Source organism: Lepisosteus oculatus, chromosome 5, assembly GCF_040954835.1.
Source record: "Lepisosteus oculatus isolate fLepOcu1 chromosome 5, fLepOcu1.hap2, whole genome shotgun sequence".
NCBI classification, from domain to species: Eukaryota; Metazoa; Chordata; class Actinopteri; order Semionotiformes; family Lepisosteidae; genus Lepisosteus; species Lepisosteus oculatus.
In genome coordinates this window covers 7167616-7192760 of record NC_090700.1, presented here as the reverse complement: position 1 = coordinate 7192760, position 25145 = coordinate 7167616, and the positions used below count along the sequence as shown (strand labels likewise).

At 40.9% G+C, this 25145-nt stretch overlaps 1 protein-coding gene across 2 annotated transcripts in view; it reads right to left on the bottom strand.

Moving 5' to 3' along the window:
• cblb (Cbl proto-oncogene B, E3 ubiquitin protein ligase) overlaps positions 1 to 24708 on the bottom strand; it is a 75265-nt gene extending 50557 nt beyond the window's left edge. For both annotated transcript variants that reach the window (XM_006628055.3, XM_069190001.1), the window contains exons 1-3: positions 24113 to 24708; positions 23347 to 23524; positions 21633 to 21883 (exon numbers count right to left, since the gene is read on the bottom strand). In XM_006628055.3, coding sequence (XP_006628118.2) covers positions 21633 to 21883; positions 23347 to 23514 — 419 coding nt within the window. In that variant the 5' untranslated portion in view covers positions 23515 to 23524; positions 24113 to 24708. The remainder of the gene's footprint in view (positions 1 to 21632; positions 21884 to 23346; positions 23525 to 24112) is intronic.
• Between the last annotated feature and the right edge of the window lie 437 nt (positions 24709 to 25145).

Genomic DNA, 25145 nt, shown 5'->3' with positions numbered 1-25145 from the left:
AAGCACAGAGGTGTAGGCCCACTGATTCTCTCCTGGAAAACACATTTTACGCAGCTGAACTGTGCACAAACATTCCATCAGACCTGAGACATGTCCCATCGATGAATGATAATGTGCTTTATTCTTTTGTGCCACAGTTTGATCATCGGTCTCAGGGAACAGTCATGTTCCTGTGCTACATTACATCTGTCTTTGGGACCCGCCCAAAAAAAGATTAAGAACACTGCAATAAAAGAAAATGGCCTCAAACATATAAAACAATACATGGAAAGCTGTGAAGTCAAAACCTTCAGAAACCCCTAGGGACTCCTCCAACTTGCAATTGTCTTCTCAAACACAGGCATAGCAAATGGTATACAATTTAAAATACAATACTTTTAAGATATGCATCTACATTTTCACACATAATATATAAAAAGTAACTCTTAATACAATCACTCAAAAGGCAACAGGTAGTTGAAAGGTATAAAATCTGTAGTATAACATTCCCTTTTTCTCTCTCTCTGTGATGAACATGACAGTAACTGGCAAAGACTACAGCTGCTGGTGTATTAGTGACAAAATTGCATTTGGACTGCAGTCTGACTCACTACCATCTTGCCAGGGCCACCCAGAAAAAAAACCCATAAAATAAGAATTGCTCAGGAAGTATAAAACATTGACATGTACCGAGGCCAAAAAACCCAGCTCTGTGTTTTCGTTCCCAGTTTGACCACACCAAAAATGTACAAAAAAAAACACAAACATAACCAACACACTGTGTAGGTTAAGAGTCTGAATTCAAAAGGGGTGAACGAAAGATTCATGTGACTAATTATCAACCTTTTGCAAGGAAACCCAGCAACTGCTAATGACTAATCCTGTGCTACAATAATTTAAATTTTCTATGAATGTTTTTTTCCTGAAAAATGTATCTCTATGCCGGTCTGACCTGCAGAACTACTACTAACTTAGACACTATGGGACATGTGCTCTTTAAGTAGGCAGATCATTAGGCTTTTAAGTTTGACAGTCATTCCCCAATTGATAAAAAAAACTAAATGCATGGATGACAGAAGGATACCATTATTCTGACGGTATAATTCTGGTCCATCTTGGTGAGGATGTAGCCAAATAACTAGAGATCTGCAATGTCTGGCTTGGCAATTTTTCAGACAAAAAAAAATCAGAGTATTGATTTGACGGATCTCAATGTAAGAAATGTGCAATGGCAACAAAATTAAATGAGGAGCTCCTATCATCCACAAGAACTTCTATCTCGGCCTCCGCTTCCCTGCAGCTCAAAGCGCTTCACTGGTCTCAAGTGTACACCTCAACACAGCAAAGAAAAAAACCTAAAAGGGATCAGAGGTCTAACTCACAGACAGTATAATACAGCAAAGCAGCTGTCTACTGATACTCAGCCCTAACCACCCACTGGAGAGAACAAGCCTGCTTTTCATCATCTCCCTTATTCAACTAACAAGCTCATTACAAAACAATACTGCTGTTAGCACTCAGAGACCTAAATACTATCACGAGCTTCTTCGGCTGCAGCCTTGCAATAAAATTTCAATTATGCATCTTTAAAAGGTCCTAATATTCAGCATTTGTCTAATGTTTTTCTCATGGCCATCAGAAACCCTAGAGAGATACAATATTAGCAAACATTTTACCATATGTGCTTTCTTCTGCAATGTCTTTAATTAATTGGATTATGATGACCTCCATTCTCTCAAATGTCTAAAGCTACTGTACATCATCCAACATTAAAAAAAAAAAATGAATGCCCTTTTAAAAGGTGAAAGTTTAAAGTACTCTTGGGGAAATACAGGAGCAAACCACCCAAAGAACGGTATGTTTCAAATCAAGGAAGACATTTACAGTAAATTAGGAAGTCAGAACTGTTCTCTGTGGGAGGCAGAGAAACTGCAATAATAACGAAGAGGTGGATGCCCATTGCACTGGACACACAGTGCAGCTTTATATACTTCTCCTGTCTTGGCAAGGAACATGACTTCAGTGCACCAGCAGCGCTTGTATTGGATCCAGGTGAATTAAATACGCCTTGTATCTTGGCCAAATCCTTTTAGTTGTCTGAGGCGGGTCCCGTCTACCTCCCGTCTGCAGGGCAACCCCTCCATGTTTCCGACAGCATGCTCACTTTTAGGCCAGCTGCCTTTTCACACTACAGGCTGGGAAAGCAGTGTGTCCCAAGCTGTTTGTAAAATTGGCACACATCGAATATGGTTTCGTTTGGCTTTCAATTAATGGGTAACCATTGGAAAAACAGAATTAGTGGTCTGTGATCATTTCTCCTCTTGTACTCTTTATCACCTTCAAGATTCCCCTTTCCTGCGACAGCTGCAGGAAAAGAAACACACGTTGCCCTCAGGTGTATAGCATATTCATCAAAAGGCTGTCTCCAGTACATGTTTTTTTTTTTATTGCAATAATTTACCATCATCTCACATTGTAGCAGTTTGGACAGCTGGGTATTTTACCGGAGCAATCTGAGTGCCACACCTGGGCTTCAGAAAAACAACCTTCCAGTTCCAAATTCAGAGCCAAACTACTCCACTCCGCAGCCCAGTCTGACTACAATACAAAAAGGATCACAACCAGCACAAGGATTGGCTTGCACAAGAAGTCCTCTAGCCACATGCACTACGCTGAAGCACACGAGTGTATACACGAGTACACAAGTGTATTTCCACTGTAGCAGATCACTGTTTACAAAAGTATAGAACAATCCTTACTAAGACAAGCACACAGAAAAAAGACGGACACACTGTCAAGTCTTGATAAACTGAAAGGGCAAAACGTGCTTAATTAATTTACAAATACAGAAAGCTTTTAAAATACAATTAGGAAGTGGCTGTGATAGTTTTATTTCTGTACTCATAGAGCACAAAATAGCTCCCTGAAAACTTTATAAATTCTCAAGGAGATCAACGTTACTTAACTATGTCATTTGCAGGCATTGGCTCTGTAATATTCAATATGTTTCTTATGCTTGCAGGTAGAAGAATAAATTACATTTAATAAGCTCCCAATATTTCTTTATTGGATTTGGCTATGTTGACAACTTTTATATGAGATTTTTTTGTGTGGTTTGCACAATCACCTATCAAAGCTTGGCAGTGAAGTTAGTCCTGCATTAAAGCAAAATGCAAAATCTGACAATGTTTGTGAAACCCTACACCTTTTTTTTGTCCTCTACCAACAAGGAGCTACATCCATTTTATCCTTTCTGGATAAAAGAAGCTGAGATGCAGAAAATCTCATCTTGTAAATGATTTCACAATTACAGACACTTCCCAAACGTTTCTGTATTCGTTTTACTCGGGAAATGGGGTATAAAAATCAGCTTCAATTACAGCTTTGGGGATGTGTGGGAGAATAGGAGTCATGGAAATCAGTCACAACATCCCAAAGAAGGAAGGTTGATTAAAGACTGATCTGAATCATGCGTTTAGACAAACCTTCAGGCCATTAACTGCCCACATCCACCCTTAATGATAACTTATCATGCACCACAATCTGCCTGTCCAGCATACAGACTAAAAGGAATATTGTATGTGAACAATCTGGTATTCACAGCGTGTGTGAAAACTAAAGACCCAAGGACCACTAACACCACTTCGGAAAATGGCTCCTGTTTAGACACGGGTAAACATTTTAGCAAAGAGCAACACATTCATTTTAATGTGGTCAATCTGATAAAAATACATATACACCCCTGAGATGCCTACAGAAAACGGTGGATCTCAGAAGACCCAAGTTCTTCGGAATGCTTGCGATAGTCAAATTGCAAAGCATCTGCTGACATTAGACAACGCAAAGCATTCCCCCTTCATTTTCTAGAGAAGCTTGAAGAAGTCTTTATAGCTGGAAGAACTTAAAGCCTGCTTTAACACTGAACGAAAGCAGACCCTGGAGGAACACTGCCTGCCAACAGCTTCTGCCTTTTGTTTTTTTATTCGGTGGTACTGTGAAAGTAAATGTGAAAGGCATGGGGTCAGACGGTAAAAGTAAAAAATACTGTGCCACTGTAACAGATCATGACTTTAACTTAGATGTAATTAAACTAATGAGCCTTCTCTTCTAATGTTTATAATGAAATCATTGCCTGAAAGCATTAGCATTTGGTAGCAACTTAGCAGTGGAACTGCAGTGGAGGCTACACATACTGTACAAACGTGAGATGTGGACTCCATCAGGAATACAGCGTAACCTTACGGCATCCAAAGTGCTACAGATAAACCGGTAGTTTCCTTTCCTCCTGTTGACTGGAATGGTCACAGTCTCTTTAGCTTTTTGAGAAGTAAAGCTAAACCTCAGATTCTACCGCAGAATTTTACAATAGAGCCTCCTTTTCTATCCATTAGGGCTTTTTTGGCTTGACAAAGAAAAAACAGTGAGAAATAAAAAGTTCTCTGTAAGCTATACATGTTAAATAAGGTCTTCTAAGACACAAGTACATTAACAAAGCTGTTGTGGCAAAGCACATACAAAACCACAGGAGTTCTTTCAGTCAGCTGCTGGCCACAGGATGCTGTCAGTGAACCCATTCAAACGAGCAGTGAAACAAGCTCAGATGGGAATCCTAAATGTCAGCACCGAGAACTCGAGAACATTCTCCTTATCCTACCACAAGCAGGGTCCTCTGCTAGTTTCATTTTCAACACATGATCATGAAGCAGAGAAAACCATAAGTGTGGAAAAACTTCTCTTACATCAGGAAGCGTGTTTATATTGCACATCTGCATTTTAAATGATGAGCTTGTAATCTGATGGGAAAAAGTCTCAACAGCTATATTTTTGCTCATATTATTTATGACTTTTGAATATTTTACCACAGGATCTTGAAAGGCTTTCAAAACTCAACTTAATATTAAAAATAAATGACTAAAAGGAACTGTATAGTGTTTTTCATTCCAAAGGATTTCAGAACACTTTACATATATTGAATTCAACCCAATTTGCCACCCAAGTGTACCACCTACATGGATGATACATGGAGCATTTATTGTGCCAACAGGCCCACTACACAACTGATCTGGCAGGAAAGCGAGAAACTGCATCATGAACTGAACTAAGGGGGAACTTTTAAGTAGAACACATTGTACAAGTCCAGAGTAGAAGTGAGCCAGGATGCTGAACATCAACACTGATCTTACAAACAGTTCCATGTGATCTTTGATGTTGAAAAGAGGACCTGATCACTACGCCATCTAATCTGGATGATGAATAAAAGGATGGTGTCCTCATTCAACAAAATGCAGCTGCAGTGTGGAAATTCTGGCCTGAAGGGACCAGGGACACCACGAGGTGTGACACAAGCACTCGGCACTCCTCCTAAAATGGACTTCTCAACCAGTCTCAGGGCCACACACATTTTCCTTTTGTATGTCCAACCAAAATGAGTCAAAATACCGTTGGGAGGAGGGAGGAAACTTCGGGTTTTGGATTCATAACTAGAAGGCTGTGAGTGTAAATATCAGATACCACTCATGTCCCCTTGAGGAAGGTTACTTTGCAAATCTAAATTAACACTTAATAATTAATAAATTACAAACAGTAATAACTGCACCCTTGAGCTCCTGTAAAGATGTAGTGGTGGAGTCTTTGTTCCCATCCATTGACCTTTTTGCCTTCTTCCTCTCCTGTTACATTCCACTTTAACAAGCATGATCCATTACTATATTCCCTTGCTTGACAGCCTTACAGATCCATTGCATTACATCCTAAAGGCAATTTGGTGCAGAACTGAATGCATAGTAGGTAGTCCTGTATCACTGCAAGTCACTGGGAGTCTGTGTTTGCTGAGAAGCAAGATCAAATTAATCTCACAAGTGAAACCACAGGAAAGTGGTGTCTACAGTTCTCTCCAATTGCCAATAGTGTGCCAGTAGTCCACATCAGAAAAACCACATCATTTAGTACAACTCTACAGACCCAGATTTGCAAATCTGCCCAAAAGATGCATAAAAAAAAGGTTATACCTTGCTATACCTTGATGAAGGACCTTAAATTTATAATTCCTTTAACATGCATGGAAACAGATTCCCAGAAATAACACACAACAACAGATACTGTGTGAATGCACACTTCGGTATAATTTACATGCACTGACGATGGAACAGATGCTGGACAAAAGCCAGGAAGACCTACACCATGGCCTACAGCTCTTCCCATGCACAATTCAACATTTTTCAGACCACAAGAGTACTGTCTTCACACACCTGAGTTTACCGACTGCAAACACACTGGCAGGACCAACTGGAAAGCTTCTGTGAAGCAGGACAGTAACAGGTTCTAATGCACTATCCTCACATAAGCAGGGCTATATAACAAAAAAAAAGTTAATTTTTTACCACTGGGAGTGTGAGAGAACCATGTAAATAACAGGACAGGACAACACATGGGGAAAAATATGGAAAACTTCTCAACAAGTACTCAAAGAACCTAAATGTGTCACTGATACGGTTAAAATATATTTCCTATAATACCAGACAAAAAACTGACCGTGCTTCTTATACAATTTTTCAAAGTACTTCTTTGAGTTAGCAACTGGATCAATATTGATTTTATGCTATGTTTTTCCTTTCCAAAATAAAATCTCAACAAATGCATATCCACATATACAGCTGTACAACAACATAAAAGCAATGTACGAATGAAACAAGTGAAAAATGTTTCATATGGCTTGTGTCATTAAAGGTCTGGATTAGCCAACCACATCTCATGTGTTTCAGCTAAACTAAACAATTCAGTCAGATTTCTTGAATGCATTTTAACAAAAAATCAGGATGTCTAGGCTAAAGGCCAGTTTTTTTTTCCAGTTAAAAACACTACTACTGGGAACAGAGACTCAAAAGGATCTAAAGATCTATTTTTTTTCCCTATTTCATTTTCTGCCCTGAAAAGGCACCGACATAAGCCCCAAGGCCCAGCTCTCATCAAACAGCACATCCTTCTGAAGAAACTGCAACATTTCTGAAGCCCAGCAAAGGCAGAAGAGGGAACAATGACATAATGACATAAGCAAGGCCTTCTTTGATACCGGTTGCTAGGGTGAACCCCCGATTTGTCACCACGGAACATTCTTTTCAGCTGTATGTGTGCTGGCGCACGTTTTCCCTCGCACAGGAAAGACATCCCTTGATTCTTCAGCCGTGTGTCATTTCTCCTAAACTGCGTTACTCAGCCTGAAGTGAGCAAGAAAACCCTTCACCCCCTAACCTCTGTGGCTGACTGAGAGCTTAGGAGCCAAGTGTGTTTCTCAAATAACCCTCATTGGGTTTCCGAACAGGCGCTGTGCTTTTGGCAACAGAGTGCTTTTGTTTGCACACCAGATGGCCTTGGTTAGCAACACCTTTTATTTACTAATTCGTCCAAACTTCAGCTGGCAATACCCCTAGGGAATGAACAAGTTCATTGAATACTAAGTCTCTGGAAACGCCGGATCAGCCCAGCATAAGCGCCTGGTGTAAGAATTGACCCTTGGGAGCACAGAAAGCAGTTCCTAGAAATATCAAGCCACATCAATCTAAAAGTAATTGGATGTCTGCAGACCAAGCAAAAAAGTTGATCATTATGTGTCTTAACAGCTGTGTCATAGGGTTGGCCTCCACCATGAAAACTCGTGTCATACAGCTTAATGTCAAAGGGATTATTTTTAACAAACACGTTAGACAGTAAGCTAAGCACAGTAACCATCTTTCTGAAAAATATGATACTGTACTTTGCAGCTTAGCTGAGTCTCCAATGAATTCATACAAGTAATAAGTAATCTATTGATTGAGACAAGCACTTTAAGACACTTATCATTAAACTGGAGAGAAAATCATTAAATGAACACAGCAGACATCAGGGACATGAGACCAACTACCACAGCTCTCTGCAAACAGGCTTCAGCCACCTATTTTTGGTATCTGCTCCACAAACAGATTTGATCCTGTGAAATTCATTTAAAAACCTTAAATACAATAACATCCATTGTACACACTTATGCGATTCAATGCAGGAAAAAGCTAAATTATATTAAATGTGTTGCTTTTTTTAATAAGCAATTCAATGCATCCTTTATTTCTCGTTAAAAATTCTGAGAGCTCATATGCAGCCTCTCAAATTGAAAAGAGTTCTTTCAAGCAGTGCCTAATTAAAAGGCAAAATTATGAAGTAAAGAATGATCTCTGCGAAAAGACTATTGTTGGGCTCCATAGAATAAGACAAAAATATTCTTAGTGGTTAAAAGGCTCCAATCATAGGTATGTCTGGAGTAGTCCTAAATCAGGAAAGATTTTGTTCCATCCTTTTGTGGTTAAAAAAAAACTCTAGCAAATATATATAGAACATCCTGAACAAAGTTAACCTTAAGAAAACTTCTGACTGCTTATTTTCAGCACGGTATGCTAAGAGTTATCCGAGATTTCCTTTTAACGTGTTACTTTAAACAATCGGATTAGTTCACTTGTCCTTACATGGAATTTACCTCCTGCGCATCCTGTTGAAAGGACGCTGTCAGTCTCTATGCCCCCTGGATCCTGACCAGCTGTTCTCTCACACCTCCACGCTGGAGGGCAGGGAGCCGAAGGCACGCGATTGGTCACTGAGTGACCGGCCTACCATACATTCGGTCACAGCAGTGCCAGGAAGTTGTCATGGAGGAAGCTGAAGATCAAACCCTTCCTTGGGAAAATAATCAGAGCAGGATGCTCGATATTAAAATTGGAAATGTTCCAGGAGGAGGTGCAAAATTATGACAGCACTGACCCTCTAGTGACAGCAAACCTGGGCCCATGATCCAGTCCCAGTAGTGCTAAGTACAGGAAGTCACACCAGAGAGAGACACAAGCTGTTAGCAAGAAGGTATGTGACTGCTGTACAACCAGCAACGGACAAAACACAAAGGAAACGTTCAGTTACTTTTTTTCATCCAAAGCAGATAACATCAGCTAAAGTGTTTGTACGGTACTTGTTAACATAGGCTCCTATGTTAAAAGCTGATGGGAAAAACACGTAATTTCCCCCAATAAGCCCTAAAGCACAGAAGTTAGACAAAGCAAGTTAAGGTCTAAGACGTTTACTAATGTAAAAAAAAAAAGGATAATACAAACATCTACCCAAGAGACACCTCAACATAAAAGATTTCTCATCCCACGAGCAAAATGAGATTGATCTTGGCGTCTGTTGTTTTCTTAAGCTGGAAAATGTGTTTACCATATCTACTCAATTTCTTTCTGTTTATATGAACATATTTCAAAACGGCACACTGCTCATTTTTTGCAGTATAAAAGTCACACTAATATTCATCAGGGGAATGAAATGACAAAAGGGCTCTTTCTACAGTTTCAGACAGTGCTGGCCACTTGCTCAGATAACACAGCTGATAAAGCCGATGTTGAAATTAAATGTCACATTTGCTCAGGAAATGTAAACCAAGCAACACTTCGGTCGCAGCGTAGTGCACTCCTCTATTTAGAGGCTCAGCCCATCTCTTGAATTATTTCTAGTTCAAAAAGTATAAACCTGCCTTTTTATTTTATAAAATAAAGGCTACAATCTAGTAAGTGGTCATGCTTTGATAAAGTACGTTTATTGTGTCCTGAAGATACAGAACTTTATTTTTTTTAAAAATCGTACTCAAAATCTGTATGTTTTCTCTGTGCAGAACACTTCAGTCGTCACAGGGATCATGGGTCACTTTTTTTATTTCATGAAGTGAAATGCCTTCGGTGCAGGACAGCATTTTGCTTTAGAAAGGCATTCAAAGCAGTGGCTCAAAGAGAACTAGAATATGTCTGACAGAGCCTGGCTCACACACCTAAATTGGCACAAGTGTCCAGGGTTGAAACTTAAACTACAGCGTTGTGGAGCTTTGCTCTCCCACCCATCCAGTAAAAGACCCTGTCTGCACTCGAAAATACCACAGACTATGGGACGCTACCACAGGCTTGCAACCGGAGTGGACAGAACAAAAATGGCAGGAAACGCCACATTCAAAGCTTGTGCTCAGCAGCATGCGAACGGAAGCTCATGTGCCGTCTGACTTGAACATGCCCCACTTCAGCTAAACGAGCAGCTCCCATCCACCACTTCAGCAGCTGGAATCTAGGGTTTCAACTTTCATCTTCTGTCTGGAGGCCTACTACAGAACCAGAATACTCAGTTGCAGAGAAATTAGCACCCTCTGCTTTCAACAGCATTACTCACTATGCAAGCTAGGCTTGATCGAAAATGACATATTTTCCAGGTTTAGTGAACACTCATTCATCCTCGCAAGTAGCAGTTAGGATTTCTGGAAAAAAAAAAGATGCATAATCAGATTGCTTATGCCTGCAAGTCTAAAGGCGTCTAGTCTAACACTTAATTAAAAAAACAGGATCCTTGTGCAATGGAAAGCATTCTTATGTCTGCAACCGTATCCTACAAGAATGTGTTTCTGTACCGCATACAGCATGCAGTTTATTTTCCATTCTGGGTTCACAAGTTTAATTCTATGGTGGTTTACTCAAGTTTCCTTAACCTTGTTTATCATCACAGTCTGAGCTACAAACCAGCATTAGTAGCTGGAGTAAACAAAAAGGGAAATTAGTTTCTGCTGTATCCTGCTTCCTGACTACACACTGCTTTTATATACAGGGCACTAAAATCCAGCTGACAAAGTTGCTCTCGACAGAAAACACCACCCCCACCGCGACTTTTTGTTGGAACAATTAACAAAAAGCTCATGATGCCACAACCGTAAAACACAAGAATGTGAATCTCCGTTCATCAACCCGGCTAAAGTAACCGACATTTACTGGGAGAGCAGCACGCTTCTAAAATATCACCCGAGCAGCAATGAACTTGCAATCACATACAAAAAAAAAGGGGTTTTCATCTTCATTCTGGGATTCCCCCAAAAGACAAATTCATGTGAAAAAAAAAAATCAGAAAAAGCAGACATCGGTCCAATGACATCACACCCAAGAAGGAATCCCTTTAGGTTCATCCAAATCCCTTCTACTTATGCCAACAATTTTGTTAAAGGAATGAATATAAATGCTCTGTTAACTTCCAGTCTTGCTGTCTATAAAGGCTCTTTTCCTCTGACTCCAGTGCCAAAGCATGAGCACATTACTGTATTTAACACTCGGAGTACAGACGAGCAGCACGATATCCTGGCTGTTATCGCTGCTACCTCACAGCTGTTTGGTCCTGGGTTTGAATCCAGAGTATTGTGCCTTGATTTTTATGAATTGTGGAGCCTGCAAGTCCTCTCCGTATTCCAGCGAGTTTTCACACAGTGCTCTAATTTTCCTTCCACCTTCCAAAGACAGGCTGGCTTAGCATTTCTAAATGGTCTCCATGTGCAGTCCCCCCCAAGTGCCCTGTGCTTCAGAGAGACACCAGGTTCCAGCGTCCCTTACCAGGAATAAGTGGCTTTCTTATCCCGAATGCAGGACAGCAGTCAGAATACAGAACAAAAATCAAATTTACACAATCTAAACAACAAAAGCATGAAAAAACAGTATTATAAACAGAAGGTTAAATGGTTTGGGTCAGTGTGCTTTCTTTTAAACACAATGATCAACAACTTGTTTGCACAGTGGTTTAAATGATTGGCTTCTCAGAAAATCAGTCAAGAAAATGGCAGCACAGGTCTTCAAACCAAACATCCACACTTCCGATCACCAAGGAAGCAAGTCTGTCAAAGTGACCGACAGTCCACACTCCTGGCTTCTCAAGCACATGCTAAACACACTGAGCAGAGATCAAACAAATGGGAGTCAAAGTTCTGAGGATTATGCATGCGGCTTTAATTAAGAAAGCTCGCAGCAGAGTTCAGGAGATTAATTATCCCAATTATGCACAGACTGATTAAAAAGAGCACAAGACGTCTTCCTCCAAACCTTTATAGAATACAGCAGGTAATGAGAAAATGAAATTAGCTAAGCTCCTATCTAAAATTCCTAGTCAGAAGCACAATAAACTAAAGCCTCTCACAGAGAATCTGAACGTAAGGTCAATGTAAAATTAGAATGTTATTTATTTGTGATCATTCCAGTTAGACTAATTTTGTATCTTAAATACTGTAGTTGTAGCATCCTCTCTCAAAAAAAAAAAAAAAATTTCATTCTAGATTTCACTGTTTAATCAAAGATGTGCAGTGGCGTAAATGAAAACGTACAGAATAAACAAACATCATACATCTCCATAAACAACAAGGACAGCTGCTCCATACACATTTTGATTTCCCCTTGAAAACTAGGAAACATTAGAGAGCTCAATATATTAATATATTACCTTCACTTACAGTACCAAGAGAAAGTTTGTGAACCACATTATAATTATGGGAATTACAATTTCCAAATATGATATTCTTATTTAATCTAAACCAGCCTTTCCTTAAATAACCAAAAGGGTTTATGTTCATGTTAACAAATTCAATTTTTTTTGTGAGGCAACGGTGTATGAAGGAGATAATATTAATAAGTGAACCTCTGGTTTACTCACTTCAATTAAGGCGATAATTAGCTTTGAATAGCAGGCATTTTAGACTGCGATTCTCTCAACATTGTTCAGTTTTCAAAATAAATTAACAGCCACCCAGCTCAGGTGGAAGAAGAGACCGACAATGTCACCATTAATCAAGGGGCTCACTTGCCAGCTCTAGACTCCCAGAAGACCACTGGAACAAAGACGTGCACATATGCCATCTCGTGTAACCTTGCAGGACAAGGCTGACTGCTCTCATAATGTCAGGACAAAGATTACCAATCTTTTGTTTTAATTTAGCTACAGAATGTTTTAGGCATCCAAGCTTTGAAGCCTTATAGAAATACAGTACCATAAGATCGCTTAAAAAAAGTACCGGACACAATGGACGTCTCTCTAGTGTATTGCCTACATCTGCAGCAGCTTGCAGAGCCAGGGCTGGAGACAGCTGTCAAAACCTAAACTGATTTGGGACTGACTACTCCAGTTTTAAAATATTCAGGTTCCTGACTCGCACTACCATATTAGGCAGCCCGGTCAATTTTTAATCTACTACAAACTTAACAAGCTGCAGTGTCTTGATGATACTCCACAATTGACATATGTCAAGTACATTCACAGATAAACCAAATGTAAGATACCGTGCAAGACAGTTCACAGTTTTCAACCTACTTGTTTTGTTCCGTCTATATGTGGCTTATGTTATAAAGGACCTGGGGAGAAAAATACAGCTATTCAGAGAGAAGTAAATGTTAAGAGAGACGGACAAAGAGAGTGCCAGAAGTTATATGCAGTTAAAACAACTTGTTTTATAGTCTGCATTTCTAATGTGCAATCAGCTGTCTGGAAGCTCTGAGGCGGCAGTGTTTATGTGCGTTCTGACAAACCCCTTTCAGATAGCCATCAACACCAGCAGACAACCATGGAGGAAGGGGAGGGGAGAAGGGACTGAAGGGCAGAAGGGGTGGGAGGGGGGGTGCTAATGGAAACTGCATTCAAGGAACCGGGTGCTCAGATGGAGCACAGAACGCCCCACTCCTTTGAGAGCGAGAGGTCTGAAAAGCATTAGAGAGCCCAGCCTTCCTGAGGTGATAATTAAAGAGGATGGTCGCAAAAAGGAAACATATGAACAGGATGTTGCTTTTTTTTTTCTTCCCCTTCTTCTTCCTATAAATTCTGACGCTGGAATGAAAAACAACACTGCCAAAGAACAAGAGGGAATTATTCCCGCAGCATTCTCTGAGCTATCCCTAGATCAGAGAAATTAATTCATCCAATCTGGGGGCCTTATGTTCCTGATCTTTAATGAAATTACAACATATCGAGTGATTCCCTAAAGTGAGAGGCAGTACTGTGTTTTTTTCGGTCTTTCTTGAGGTCATTAATCATGGTACCATAAATTCGGTCCCCGCTTTCTCTTATGTGGTTTTAATCATAGAATTAAAAGTTGAGTACTTGGATTTTCCTATACGTCATCACCTCATCACATTCCACCGGATAGAAAATGGACTATACAGTTTTAGAACACTTACAAAAATACTCAATTTTACAGTCTCCAGTTCACTTTTTATGAAGCCTTTTTACAAGCTGAGCACTAACGAGAGGGCTCTAAAGTACTTCTAGAGAAACTTAAAGTGCAGGGCCGCCAGGTTTACACAGGTACAGTACTAATTACAGCATGTAGTAATTTCAAGAAAAACTACAAATGTACTTTGTAGTACAGACTAACACTGCAGAGTAATTAAAAGCACATTGCTGTGTACTAATTATCTATTGCCTGCTGTGCGTTTTTTTAACAAAACCCAGTGATAACTTATCAACGGTTCAAGCTGAACAGGGATCTTTTTTAGCATGTTAAAAGTATGTTATTTACCAGTCTTTAGTAGAGTGAATAACACTGAGCCATTTTAAAAGTTGAAGTTAGCCTGCAAACAAGGGTTATGGATGGAAGGCAATACCGAGGAAGAAAAAGGGCCCCATTTTGCATCATCTTGTGCAGGGTTCCTTTAAAGACAATGTCTCAGTAGCTTAAGGTTTGGATTGTCACTAATCAAAGCGAAGCTTGAAGAATTAAACAGAACTCAAAAGTGTGGCAGCTTTTCTTTGCAGCAAATTGATTGTAATTAACAGGTACCAAAATAGTTTTTCTCACAGTTTAACACTATTCCTATCTATGCAGTGCGGGGAGTAAAAGGCTAGAAGTAGGCTAGGCGGGGGTCTCTGCAATGTCATGGCATCCCATTTGACAACCAGACAGCAAGACCCAAGTGAGAAACTACCCTGTAGCCCTTTGATACTCATACAGCCCTTTCATCCACTAGAAAAGGTGTAATTACTTTGGAGGTTTTTGTCAGCAAATAATTTCAACAAGGACCAGTTTTTTCCAGCAGCCCAGCTAATAAAGCACAAAAGGAAAAAGCTGTTCTGTCAGGAATGTCTGGAGGACACCCCTATTCAGACCGAAGACAGGAAAATCACAGGGCTTGTATGGTTAAACAAAATGCTGGGATTATATTGAAATAAAGACCTACAGTAATTATTGTAATTACTCAAAATCCCCCTATGTGCTGCAACAGGTCAACAGGCTTTTAAAAAATGACACAATCGAGCCTAAACCTATTAAACTAAAGGGAAATAGGTCCCTACTTGAAAGCATTTGCCGACTTCAGCATAATGCGAACTTTAAAAGGCAAGACTTTGTCATCTGTTCTTCATTCAAAATTGACAGCAGACACTGATCCACATCCTGAAAGCCTGCAGATAGAAGAAGGCGGGTTGCTTTTGTTGAAGAAATACATTTCACACAATGCAGTACCCACAAATCTCTCTTCTCCAAGTCACCCAACTCGCAGAGCACAAACACATGGAAGTTGTCTCCCTCTCTTAAGCTTCAAACTGAACTGCAAAGACAAGCAGATGTATTTATTTTTTATAACAACCTACTTTGTCTTATTGGATCATTTTAGAGATTTATTCAGAAACTCTCCCCAGCAGCCTGTACTTGTTATGCAAAATCCCCTCCAAACTCAGGAGGGGAAACTGCAAAAACACAATATAACATTACCAGTCTCCAGCTGACCAGCAGTTCAAATCATTGCTTTATTGATGTGAGGCAACCCTTAATGAAGGGAAAGGAAGAACCAACACGATAAATCCTCAAAGTCAGCTGGAAGAAACCGCTCTGTTAACATTAATATATAAATAGAACACAAGATTCTAAAGCAATGCACTTTCTATTTGGTGAACGCTGACCAAAATTACTTTGAGGTTCTATTTAGAGTCAAAAGCAATTCTTAAAAATAAAAGTTACCCTTACAGCTTTCAGCAATTTAGCAAAGAATTACAAAAATATAGTTTGACAGTTATTTCGGTATTTTTTATGTGGTCTAAACATTTTTCTAGTTTGTGCTGTACAGCTTTAAAAAAAAAAGATAGCAGCACATTAGGAAGACACAGGTGTTACTGTGGTTGAGATGGAACTCCCATTGCAGCAACGAAAGAGATAAATGCCGTTTAAACTGCCTGTGCAAAAATACAGACTGAAAAATGAACATTTGAATGGGTAACTGTTTTGTTGGTATCTCAGGAATGCTTTATCTTCTAAATTTTATCATCTTCATTAATCTGTACAACAGAAATAAGAACTGCAGAGGAGAAGTCAGAGAGCACAATGCAGTGCGTGAAGCTAAACGCATTTAAAATACTAGACAGCCTACTGCTGAACACACACATTTCAAACTGTTTAACTGCTTATTTACTCCTTTTGCACAGACTACCACCTGCCACACAGCTTCTGTAAAACATAACTGTCGTCTGTCAATAAAACTTAAAAAAATAAATACATTTCAGAAATGGCTTAATAACATTTTTGGCGGCTAATCTCAGGAGGGTGCAAAACAACCTTTTAAAAGTAAGTCATTTCGTCACTCAGAAACAAACAAGACCAGTTATATCCTGCTCTGAAAATTAAAGATAAGCAGCTCAATGTTGCCTTTTATCTAGTACCTGTAAATGTAAAGCAGGTTTTGTTTACACTAGGCTCTCAGCATTAACAATTTGTTCTTTCGCCTGCTTTTCATTTTAGGATGAGGAATACATTTAAAAAAAAAGAAAGTCCTGGAATTATGGCCTGGTACATGCTGTAACTGACTCAGTTTGAGAAGGAGAGTAACGAGGCTGGGACAGGCCCAGCACAGGAAGACAGCGAATGTTCCCACCAGCGATCCTGCAGCAGGAGGGCTGCTGTTTACCGGGCCTACTCTGACATGTGCTCACCTGTGCCACTCGGGCCCCCCTCCCCCACCGTCGCGCAACAGGCGGCCTTTGTCTTTATCCCTCATCTGAAGAGCGGAAACAAAGTCAAAGGAGAGAAACTACAAAGAGGTGCGCCTTTGTTTTTTCGGTATATATGGATTGAGTGGTGGAGGGGGAGGGGCAGTAAATTATGGATGAAGGGATTCTTGCTGGGATGAAAGCAGAAGATCAAAAACACCACCTTATCCAGGCCACTACAGGCCTTCTGAAGCATGGCAAATGATACCGCATCCTCTGTAACTTAAATTTGCTTCTGTTGCTATGATCCCACTTTCAGAGCAGTATTGGGTCTTATTTCACCTGAAACTACATTGTACTGGTACAAAGTATAGTGCTGTACTGTTTTACAGAAAATACCGCAAGCCTATATATATATTCACACAAGCAAACCTACTCATACGAAATCTTCCTTCTTGGTATTATTGCATCGGCCCACCGCAATGAACACGCGTCAATAATGGCCACTTTCTGCAAGGCACTGCTTTTATGAGGGCAAATACGAGCCGAAGAGAGACAGAAAAAAAAGTCTTCTCCCAGCCAGGCAGGCAGCCACCCACCCAAACACACACACACACTCGCTCTCTCACTCGCTCCCCCTCCAGCCCACACTGCTCAATCTGCGCTCATTGTGGTCATCCTGTCTGTTAGTCTCCTTGTCTCAAGCTTCCTTTATATCCGCTGTTCACGTCAATACTAATTGATGGTAATGCCTTTAAAGCACTTGAGTAAAAAATGTACATAACCCGGCTATCCTTGAGATTAATTATCAAATGGAATAAGGTGACACAGTAAGCATAATCACCATGATGCAATCAGATGGCTTAATATGAGCAAAGACGTTCCATTATTTTTATTGAGGGCAAACACTTTCGTAGTAAATATGTCGATTTCTCAGTCCTTCCCTCCCTCTTTTTCTTTCCTGGGAACCACGCTTATCGGATATTAAGATCAAGCTCCTCTCAGCTACCAAAGAATCTGAACTTGGCTGCCACTTCAAACTACGTTTCATATTCATTTCTAACCTACTTTTTCCAAATGTCGTCATCTGCAAAAATGCATTATCTGATGAGCTCTCTGACGAGGAATATAAAAAGCTCTTATTTCTGAAAAAAAAAACGGAACAAAAAGCAAAGCCAATTGTGAGATTATGCTGGACTAAGTTTTATGTCCAATCCAGGTTTAAAAGTCAGAGGAATCAGTAAAGGCTCCAAGACCTTTGTGGTTTGCTTAATTAGGCTTAGTTATGATTAATTAAGATGGCAGCCAAACCTGGGAATACTTCTATTCCTCTACACAGAAGTCCCAGCACACCTTTTTTAAATTTTAGAGAGATGGGGCTAACACCTTCCCGTTAATCTTCTGGTGGATTTACAATTTACAATTCGAGTCAAAACAGCTGATCAACAAACTGTACGGAGGCTGCTGTTTATAGTGAAACCTCTTTATCATTTCTTATTTCCACTTATCTTTAGTGAAATTAATAGAACCACTTTAATCTTGTTCAATGGGAGTGTGTGATTCGAGGTAACCAAGTACGACAGGGGAAAAAAATCTACATGCTGGAGGAGACGTGCAGATATAGAAATGATCCTTTATAAACAGCATCACAAATAAGAGCTAATAACAGCTCCTCAGGTTATAAGATCCTACACCATGGGATGCATTCGAGAAAACATTTGAAAAAGGAACAGCAGGAAACCGAGAATGTATGATATTGTTACAGCAGCAGTAATAATAAATCCTTTATTTAATCCTGCTATTTAAGACAGCTATTAATCCTTTATTTAAGCCAGCTAAAAACAAATTATCATTTACAAATGACCAGTGAATCTCCATCTCAAAGAAGACAGCTCTCATTGTTTGAAAGGTCTTCAGAGCAAAAACATTTAAAGAAGAACAAAATCCTTTGACCAAATCACACGTCTTATATCATATTTGAAAAACCATAGCATATCATTCTCTTAGTCCCGGTTTCCTAAAAATATGTATTTCTTGGTTTGTCATGACTGGAAAAGCTTTTCCGCACCCAGAAATAGAAAAATATAAACACCATTAAAACGCTATCATGAGGCACATGCTTCTAATTCAAGCCCCATGAACACAGCTTGCAGTGCGTGACTAGGAGGGGATGTGTACATATAGACGTAGGCAAAGTAGTCTTTGATATCACAGCTTGGAACAACAAAGCAAGTTAAACACGAAGGCAGTCCCATCGAATTCCCCCCCCAAAACGGACTTTATGCTTAACGACTCTGAATGTTCCTCAAGCCCCAGTCCACAGGCCGTCACTGGTCCCAGGACCAATGCTGACCCGTCCCTGTCGTAGCCCTTGCACTGCCAACCAAACTCTATTCTTGCTCTGGCCTGTCATTTAGCCCAAGAACCACAGGGAGCTGGTCCCTGGTACAGAGCAGTGAGTAACACTGTTCTAGAAACTCAGTTACAACAAGACTCCAGGAGTATTTCGAGGGTGTTAGGAAAGGGGGAGAGCAGAGCACAAAAATATCTCATTTTTGCAATGCTGCTGGTTTACTTGGTGGCTTGGGCACGGAGGAGCGCATCTTAATTGTTTGGCCACGCTCGACTCCCCCCACCCCCGAAAAGAAAAAGTCATTTAAGATCAAGATAGTTCACCAAAACAATGCTTGCTTTAAAGTCGCAGCCCATGTGACAACAAACAGGGCAGCTATTTTTATGCCCCCACATCCCAAACTTACAATCACCCGCATTCCCCTTAACATGCAAACATTTACATTTCTTCCTGGTGCACACATCACCCACCGCAAAAAGCATACAGCTCTAGATATTTTTCCAGACATTGGAAGCTGCTATCAAAGCTTTTCCACAACTATTCAAATTTAATTCAAATACAACCCCTGGGGACTTTTTCAATTGAGGAAATATGACTTTAAATTCTTATTTGCTTAAAGAAATAGGAAGTCAATTCATTTCACAGTTTGTTTAGAATCAGTATGTAGGAGCAGGCAATAGCTGAATTATTTTACTTAACTGTGCTCTACATCTTGCACAACGTCGTGCTCCTCACTCTTCAGTAAATGACCAACGCACTTGTGTTCTTCACCAGTTCCATCTGCTTGTGCGATTTAAAACTTTTGTCATTGTCTTTAGTTTATAGATACAAAAGTACGGTATGAGCCTCCTACTCATGAAATATCCATTGCACTGTCCCTCACTACCCTCAAAACACATTAATGACTTCCCCTCAACTGAATAATCCTGAGCAAGAAGAACAATCCTCCCTACAGAAATCTCAGATTAATTCACGTTTTAAAGGGAATACAATCAAATGTCCAAAACAGAACTAAAAAATGGACCATAACAGTGTAAAGTCAAGCTATTCAGTAGCAGAGAACAGTCTGCAAAATTATTCTACAAAGGTATGTGTAGATACGGTGTTCAGGGCACAGACCAGATGAGAAGACTGTTCCTCCATTTGTAAAAATGTTTACATGTGTTTCCGCGAGCTCAGAAATGTACATTTCTCCTCAACCATTTCTTTTTGTGTGTTTTACATTCCAGCAAAAAATAATAAAGCCGAAACGAGCGGCAGAAAAGAAAAGGACACATCTGGAGCTTGTTAAAGAGCTCCAACGGGGACATTGCACATTTAAATGAGGGCTATTATCTTAATCAGCTCCATATACTGTACCAGAATCTCAACCCTACAGAAGGTCAAGACCCGGGTGATGCAGAGAAGAAGATTTCTTAAAGACCCTGGAGACAGACACTTCGCGCCTTCCTTCCTCCTAGTGTTCCAAGAGTTAAGACTTCTCTCGGATGTATTCCAGGTGACCCTTCACAGCTAGTGTGGGCACTCAGAATCAATTTTGTGAAGGAAAAACAGAACAAAAAGGCCTGTATTAACAGCCTTATTGTAAGGACTGTCTCCACGAGTTAGAGGAGAGAATCAAAGACAGACTAAGCTCGTCTTCTGCTGCGGGTGAAGATCTGTTGGGTTTGAACTGCAGAGAGGACCCCGCCACAGACGTGCTTTTCAGATGTAATCAGCAGAGGCTCAGATGAAGAACTAAAAAAAAAAGAGGGCCAGAAACAAGTCCAGAAAAGCCAGTGGCTGAAGTTCCCCTGACCCACTCTCACAAACACAACTGAGATAAAAAAAACAGGTAGCTGAGACAACAACGTCGATACTAACATGACAAGCACCTGCAAGAACCCATCACTGTGTGTCAGTGGACAGCAAACATCTTCGCCAAAACAGGGCTGTACCTTACTGCGAACGCAGTCCAGTTTAGGGAAAGAGGAAGACGTTTTTATTTTAAAAACACTTTATAAAACTTTCTGGTTCTTCTCAGTAGTTCACAACAGTCTATTCTCAGCTGTACCATGACACCTTATATTTACACAGCCACTTGAAACATCAGTTTACATCCCTAACAACTAAACAGCTCTAACATGTGCCAAAATCAGTGTGCAGTGTGCTATCGACCGAAGGTTAATAATGCACACTTGGGACACTTCCCCGATTTATCGTCTACTTCAATACATTTTCAGTTTCCTTTCTAAAGATATTTAGAAATTAGTTCACGCAATCCGAGTTAGAAAAATCATATTCCCTTGTGTGTATCCGTTCAGCAGTAATCCCAAGTACATTTTTTCCCCAAGGTGACTGCTTTTACGACATCAGATTGAAATTGTATGCAAAGATCGAAGGTGGTGGAGGTGTGTGACCATTAAAGCCCCATGTTTAATAAGTACAGTGACGAGCACCCTAATAAAACACCTGACAAAACCTTGAAAACCAATAAAAATAAATAAATAAAAGCTGGAAATGTCAAACTGATAACACACGTAAGGTTCTCGTTTCCTACCTGTCTTGTGACTGCTCCTCGTACATCCTCTCCTTGCCTTCCTTAAAGAGGCGGATTGCTCTTTTGGATTTCTTTATCAGGCTGTCGATGTATATTTTAAAATACTCGTTCTCGCTCAGCTGCGTCAGTCTCTGAGACTCCTCATATTTGCACAGTATTAGCCGAAGGTGTTGGTAGGTATCAGGCAGGATATCCAGGATGTAAGGAGGGCTGTTTTTCAGCTGCAGTCGTGGATTTTGGCATAGTCTCACCTGGGGACACATTTCAAGGGAACACAATGAAAGTGGTCTTTCCTTTAAGAACAGAATTTCACTGTACTACAGGCTCTCTGCTAAACAGTGTCCTTATTGGATGTGGCAGGAAATGCGTTTTAAGGTAAAACTGGTCTTAAGTGCAGTATCTGGCCTAGAGGGGCCACACTGTTGCCTTGCAGCGCTGAGGCCCTGGGTTTGATTCCAAAGCTGAGTTTCTGTCTGTGTGGAGTTCGCATGTTCTCCTCTGGTTCGCATAGGTTTCCTCCAGGTGCTCCGATCTCATCCCACAGTCCAAGGACATACTGGGAGGTTAATTGCTTCTGGAGACTTCGGTCCCGTTAAGAGTGGATTGTCTGCCCTGTGATAGGACTCATGTCCCATCCAGGGTGTATCACGCCTTGTGCCTGTTGCTTGTTGGGATAGGTTGCATTAGATGACGCCTGTACAATCCTGTGCTGGATGAAGCAGTTAAGACGTTTAAACTTCTATAAATACGTCTCCCCCCCCCCCCCCCCCCCAGTATGTGAGATTAGTACAGTACTCTGTGGGGAAAAGATACCATCATGGCAACGTTCACTATCATGAAATGCAATGTCTGTAACGACATATACTACCCAGTTCTGTATAACACTCCTTGAATGTTACAGCAATGGTTACCAATTTCTTTGTTGCTACCGCCTTCCACAATGTCACTAGAGAGCAGAACGAAACTGGGGACACATGCAGTATTATACTTTCCCCCACAGACTGGAAAACTGTCAGAAACTTTCTTATTAAAATACGCAAGGAACTGGTTAATCACAGACAGCCATGTGAGCAAATTATTCAAGAACGTACTGAAGATGATGGTCCAGTGTGCTACTGTGTACAGTATTTTAAATAGTAACACATCTCCCAACAAATTACAGCTACAACCCTGCTCGAGTTCACCCGCAAAATATAAATAGCAGTCCTGCGAGTGCGAAACGAATCAAGTGTGAACAGCGGAGTAATGAAGCAGAACTGTATTGTCTTAAAAAATAACCTCACCTACAGTACACATTGAGCTCAGAGTGCTGTTCTGGTTTCGCCCGAGATACTTCACTACCCTCTCCTTCCGTCCATTGGAATCATTTTTAGAGTGATTAAAAGCCAATTAAAAAAAAGTCATTACCGGAATTTAAAGAAAATGTCACTAGGCAGCCTACGGTTTACTTGAATCGACGTTACTGAATTGTTTTGGTTCGTATCTGTCCACAGACATGAGAGAGAGAGAGAAAAAAAAACATTACAAAACTGTTCCTACTGCCGGAGCCGGAACGCGGATGGAAAAGCTCCGGCCGTGGCGTCACGATGAAGGTTCAAACGCCGTTTACTGGACGTGGGAAGGACGCGATCACAGCCCCGCTGAACCCCTTAAGCCGATTCTCAATCGCCCCGACTCCGCCGGCGAAGAGATCAGGATTTGGGGGGACACTCACCACTTTGTCCATAAGTTTCCACGTCTTCTCCACTGTTCGGCGGTCGGCGGCAGCCTGCTTCGGCGGTCCCACGGCGTCCTGGATGGACTCGATGAAGCCCAGAATCCGGCCTTTCCGGGGGTGAGGTCCGCGACCACCAGGGTTTCGTCCACTGAGCGCAGTTGCCATTTTCTATACACTTCAAATACAAAGAAGCCCCCTTCAGCTGATCGCCGGATACACATGCGACAAACCCGGACAATAACAAGATCACTCGCAAAGAACCAGACATGAACTGCTCGAATGTCACTTGCCACCTACAACGCATCTAAAAAACACATCCCTGCATCACGCTGCCCATCATCTAGTTGGATCGCCACCAGTAGATCCTGTTGCTGCTTTTTTACTTCCACTAAGCAAACGAAAGCCGACATGCCTCAACTTCTTAGGTGCGAATCCACATCCTGATTCTCAATACAAATCGGATGTTATTTACTACTTACGAGAAACGAATGCAACCATCTACTTGCAATTCTCGGCATAAACAGAAAAAAAAAAATCCTGCGCTCCCAACATTGTGTGGCCGTGTTTAGTGGTTATGCTTCCCTGGGTTGGGAGTAAACTACTTGTACACATGGGAGGAAAAAAAAAACGAAAGCGTTTCCTAATTAAACTTCAACGGGGATCAAGCTACCGTTTCCTCTTAAGTGCTTTGCTTCACAGATCCCGGGTTAACAATGCAAAGGGAACATTTCCCCCAAAAGATATCTTGTAAATCCAGACTTACTGCGGCAAAAACAAGGAAACTGTCCGAGCAGGAGCGAATGTCAACGTAGGGTTGCTCAGCTGTACTGGTGCGTGTTCCCTCTTCACAAAAATGTTTAAAAACCAGGAGAAGAGGGGAAAAAAAAAGCACCAAAGCGATTAAAAACCAAACCAAACCAAACGAGCAGGGAAACTCGGAGAGCGCGTTTTATCTCTCAGTCGCTCCGGATGATTGTGCCATGATTAGTCCCAAAGACAAGTCCTTCCTTTCTGAATCAGAAGATTTCTCTCCCCCCCCCCCTCTCCCCTGTTTTTGACGCCGGGCCGCCAGAAATCAGCAGGCTTTTAAATCCTTTGGCAACTGAAAGCAACAGCGAGCGTCCCACTTACTCTGTACTCGCAGCGAGGAGGAGGAGCGCAGAGGGAGGCAGGTTAAAGAGATCGCCGAGAAGCAACCTATCAAACCCCCAGATCGGACAGTGATCCCCGTGACGACCTTGATAGAACCGCCTTATGGCCAATATACATCTAACACACTAGGAGGAGGGGTGGAGGCGAATCCTCTGTTTGCAAGTTGAGCATCAAATTACTGTACGTTGCTGAAAAGGGTTTTGGAGGCCGTCCTTCCTCAATGATATGCACAGCTTCGTGCATTTTTTTTTTTATATGCAGCTGGTGGAAACAAATGGGTTGTTGTCTGTGTAGAATTAAAACACGTGCTTCCCAAAATAAATACCCCGAGGTTATAGTACAGCGTTAATTTTACCAGCCGAGGACAGGCGCAACATAGACACCGAGCGAAGAGGCGAAAATACAGAGTTCATGCTTTCTTCGCTCCTTGCAGACTGTAATATAGGTTCATACTTGTCAGAAGTTGAAAGCGAGCAGAGGCGTTGCAATCTGTCCACTGAAACTGTTTTAATCAGAATATGAAATGCAGTGCGAAGTGGCTTTCTTTACAGAATAAGTACGAATTTGAACTGTACTTCGGCTTTATAATCAATATAAGCAATCTCTTTGATTGGTTTTCTGTGTTTTTACAGTCACAAAAGGTT